A 4,191-nucleotide genomic window follows, 5' to 3' on the forward strand; every position below is an offset into this window, starting at 1 on the left:
CTTGTGGAACTTCTTCGACAAAAGGTATGTGGAGACTTGAACTTATCTATCACTTGGAAAGTCTATTTCTACTATCTCCTATATTGAGACATAAGTCGTGTTACGATATAGTTTTCTCTATACACATTTGAGATCTCGAGCTGAGTATATCTCGCTTACATATTTCTCGAAATATGTGTTGGTAAGCTTTCGCTTCGACCAAGTTCATCTTATATCATGAGAAAATTGCCGAGTAACATCTTACATGGTTTGTGTGATACAATCATTTGATGTAGGCTTGGGATGTTTCGACAATGACTATTTCAATATCTTGAAAATTGTTTTGATGCTAATAGTGTGTGAAAACGGCTATTGGCATTATAGAAGAATGTTTCAATGATTGAAATAAAGAGTTGATGTTGTAACCATCTTTGGATATAAGCATATATAGTGTGTTCGCACATTAGTGTATAAGTCCATAAACCGGGAGCCAAGAGTACGTATATGTGTGTATACGAAATTGGTGAAGGAGACAAGTTAAGTATGCGTACCCGTACGCATACTGGCGGAAGTTCTCGAACCGAGAATTTCTGCTGAGTTTGGTTTTGGCAAAACTCTTAACTAGTCACATTAAGTATGCGTACCCGTACGCATACTGGCGGAGGTTTTCGAACCGAAAATTTCTGTTGAGTTTGGAAACTTAACAAACTCAAATCCGGTTGCTTAAGTACGCATACCCGTACGCATACTTAAGATGGTTACTTTGTCAAGTCGGTCAGTTCATGGACTTAATCATTTAAATCATAAGGAATGCAATCATTGCAAACTGTGGCTATAATGTTCAAACCGATTTGATTTCAATTGTGTTTTCTAAACAATTGAACAACTCTTAACTAGTTTCATTAGAGTCATTTGAACTAGTTATGGTTAAGATGAATAAGGTTGATATGAGAGTAATCATATGGCTAACCTCGGTTAACTATTTGTGAACCAACCTGGTGTACACATTTAGGTACGGTTACATAAACCTAAATGAGGGTACATTTCATTTGTGTGTAACAAGCTAAGTTTGATCTAACGGTTGAAAGATATTAGCTTGGTTGAATCAGGTTTTTCATCTAACGGTGATTATTGAATACTTTGTTACCAAGGTAACTTGGATTGCAAACCCTGGTTTGAAAACTATATAAAGGAGAACTCTAGCAACTGGGAAGACTAATCCCCACATCTCCTGTGTGTTACTAGTTGCATAACTAGAGTCGATTCTCCTTTAACCTTAGGTTTCTTCTCGAGACCCTGTAGGTTAACGACTTGAAGACTTCATTGGGATCAAGTCTTCATTGGGATCAAGGTTTATAAAATCGTCGGCTTTACGATTCAAAGTGTCTTATTCGCGTCAAAAAAATAAAAAACGATTCAAAACGTGTGTGTAAAGCGTTTTTCTCTTAAAGCGCACGATGTGTATTTTGAACCGTAGATTCGCTTCAATTTTGCGCTTTACGGTTTTGATTTCTTTCCATTTTTTATTAATAAAACTCAAATCTAAAGGCTTAAAAATGATCGATTGGTAACCCCAATACAGTTCACTCCTCTCGAACTCGTCCTCCATTCCAAAACTCAGTTTCTAGGGTTCCAAAAATTCTCTAGTAGCAAGATCAGAGAAATCCCCCAAAATAACCCATCAAAGATGCAAGTTAGTGGAGTTACTTGAGTGGTTTACAATAAAATCAGCGAATTGAATCTTTGGAAACTGAAATCGTGTAAGTCAGGTAATGGAAGTGGAATTATTACAAAATTTTAATTTATTTGTATTGCTTAGTTTAGCTGTGATTGAAATCACAGCATGTATTTAGTGATCTACTGTTCTGTTGTTTGAAATTGTGAAATCTTAGTTGATTTTTGTTCTGTAGTTTTTTTTCTTTCAAAATTAGGTTCTTAACAAAAGTGGTTTTCATGGGAATTGATTTTTGGAATGACAAACTAAGTAGGAAATACGTTTTTCAATTTCTTCCAAGCGAACAGAATCTGTTTTCCAATTTTGGTTGTGCTCATTGGATTTTTTTCCTTTTAAACGCAGGTTCATCTCTGAGCCGTGCACCTTGCCACTTATCAGCTTCCAATCAAACTTACACAATATGAGTAAGCAGAGACAATCCAAGATTTCTTTTGGTGGTTCGAAGCAACCGGTTGATCCAACTTGGGAACACTGTAAGGTAGTAACCAGTGGTAAGAAAACTGTTTTGACTTGCAATTATTGTGGTAGCAAATATAGTGGAGGTGTTTATAGAATGAAACAGCATCTTGCACAAACTAAGAAAGATGCTGCTATGTGTAAGGAGGTTCCTCCAGAAGTAAAACAATTCCTTCTTTCCTATATTAAAAAGTTTGAGAATGATAAAGAGAAGTGTGAAGAATTGGGTGATCTGAATGGTGAAGATGAGTTAGGGACTAGAGAGAAGTTGATGAGAAATGCTTTAGATGGAACTAAGACACCTAACACATTGAGTACCTACTTCAAGAAGCCTAAGAGAGAAGATGCTTGTATGGCTATATGTGATTTTTTTTATGCGAATGCCCTGCCGTTTAATTTAGTTAACAACAAGTATTTTAAGAGAATGTTAAATATGGTTGGAGAGTTTGGAAAAGGGTTGAAGCCCCCTTCCATGCATGAGGTAAGGGTCACAAATTTGCGAAAGAAAGTGGAATATGTTCATGGTACATTGGCCACATTCAAGCAAGAGTGGAAAAGAACATGTTGTACTTTGATGTCCGATGGATGGACGGACAAAAAACATAGGTCTATTACAAACTTCTTGGTGAATAGTCCTAGTGGTACGTTTTTCCTGAAATCGATTGATACATCCGACATACAACATAACGCAGAGAATTTATTTGCATTGCTTGATGGCATTGTTGAGGAAGTCGGAGAAGAAAATGTTGTGCAAGTCATTACTGACGGGGCATTGGCATATGTGAAAGCAGGTGAATTGTTGATGGATAAGAGGAAAAGCTTGTATTGATCAAGTACAATACAAGCAGGTACATACAAAGAGAAGGAACCGATTGTCGCAACAAAGATTAAATGCACTTGTTTATGTCAAGTACAATCTCCAACTAGAAGAAACGTTCACAAAAAGGAATGAACAAGGAGATTCTTATGATCCAATATGCTTGTCAGATATGGAATCCGATGATGAGTGGATCACTGAGAAAGATGGTGCTTCTTTGCAACCAGATCCTACATGGATGGATCTAAGTTATGTGAATTATATACATCTTTGATTTCTTACAAGCTAGTCAGTGGACAGATTTTTCTCTTTGATACAATTTTAAATAATTGGATATTAATTATGATTCGTGTTTGTTGTAGGGCCAAGAAACCTTAGTACCATGAAGCTTGCGCAAGGTAAAGGGAACAATAATGGAAAAGAAGCAAGACTTGTAGAGGAAAATGAGATAGAAGAAGTTGAAGAGGATGAAATAGAGGAAGAGACTTATGTAGAAGAAATGAGTGAAACTGAAATACAAGCAGAAAGTGACAATGAATGGCTTTCTGATGATGGTTTTGATATGGGAGATCATTAACTTTATCATGACATGAGAACATATTTTGATGGTAGTTATCTACATATAAGTAGATAAACTGATATAGGCTTATAGTTATCGGCAGATATATTTTGCATATATTTTGGTTAAGGCTTCATATTTTGCATATATTTTGCTTATATTTTGGCACCAGAAGCATACTTTTTGGGATTTTGGGGGATAATTAGACACTTAACCATATTTTGTATAGTGAAACACGGATTCTATATCACTTTGAGCCTGTGACTTGAACATTGATGAATGAAAACGTATATTTATGGATGTTATTTGTTCTTATGTGTGTATTTATATATGTGTAATTTTTCTCAATTCATATAAAAAATGGACTATGAAACTACGATTCATGAAAATGAAAAAACGGTTCGCGTTGCGATTCACAATTTAAAAACCTTGATTGTGATTATGAAGCCAGACCCAAATATTTTCTTTGTAGTTGCGTGATCTGATCTTGTTGTTTCTATCGTGTTGAGTGCAAATGAAATAATTGGCTCGAGATTTTATATCTCCGATAGGCAAGATAGAAAAGTAATCACAAACAAACTTCGTCTCATTGTTTGTGATTCTACAATAACTTGTTATTGTGAGGTGATTGATAATACTAGGTTG

General features: G+C 35.5%; 1 protein-coding gene across 5 annotated transcripts; it reads left to right on the top strand.

Annotated features, from left to right (window-relative positions):
• Nucleotides 1-1,550: 1,550 nt before the first annotated feature.
• On the top strand, nucleotides 1,551-3,851 carry LOC113343775. 5 transcript variants are annotated; one of them, XR_003357394.1, is made up of 3 exons: nucleotides 1,551-1,748; nucleotides 2,057-3,235; nucleotides 3,350-3,851. XR_003357394.1 is itself a non-coding variant. In XM_026587907.1 (3 exons), the coding sequence occupies exons 2-3, from the start codon at nucleotides 2,115-2,117 to the stop codon at nucleotides 3,562-3,564; spliced, it is 306 nt and encodes a 101-aa protein (XP_026443692.1). In that variant the 5' UTR covers nucleotides 1,551-1,748; nucleotides 2,057-2,114; the 3' UTR covers nucleotides 3,565-3,851. The 5 variants fall into 5 exon arrangements, 3 of the variants coding, with proteins under 3 accessions (XP_026443692.1, XP_026443690.1, XP_026443691.1); XR_003357395.1 differs by having other exon boundaries at nucleotides 2,057-2,192; XM_026587907.1 differs by having other exon boundaries at nucleotides 2,057-2,205.
• Nucleotides 3,852-4,191: the final 340 nt, after the last annotated feature.

The sequence above is a fragment of the Papaver somniferum genome, unplaced genomic scaffold (genome assembly GCF_003573695.1).
Source record: "Papaver somniferum cultivar HN1 unplaced genomic scaffold, ASM357369v1 unplaced-scaffold_65, whole genome shotgun sequence".
Lineage (NCBI taxonomy): Eukaryota > Viridiplantae > Streptophyta > Magnoliopsida > Ranunculales > Papaveraceae > Papaver > Papaver somniferum.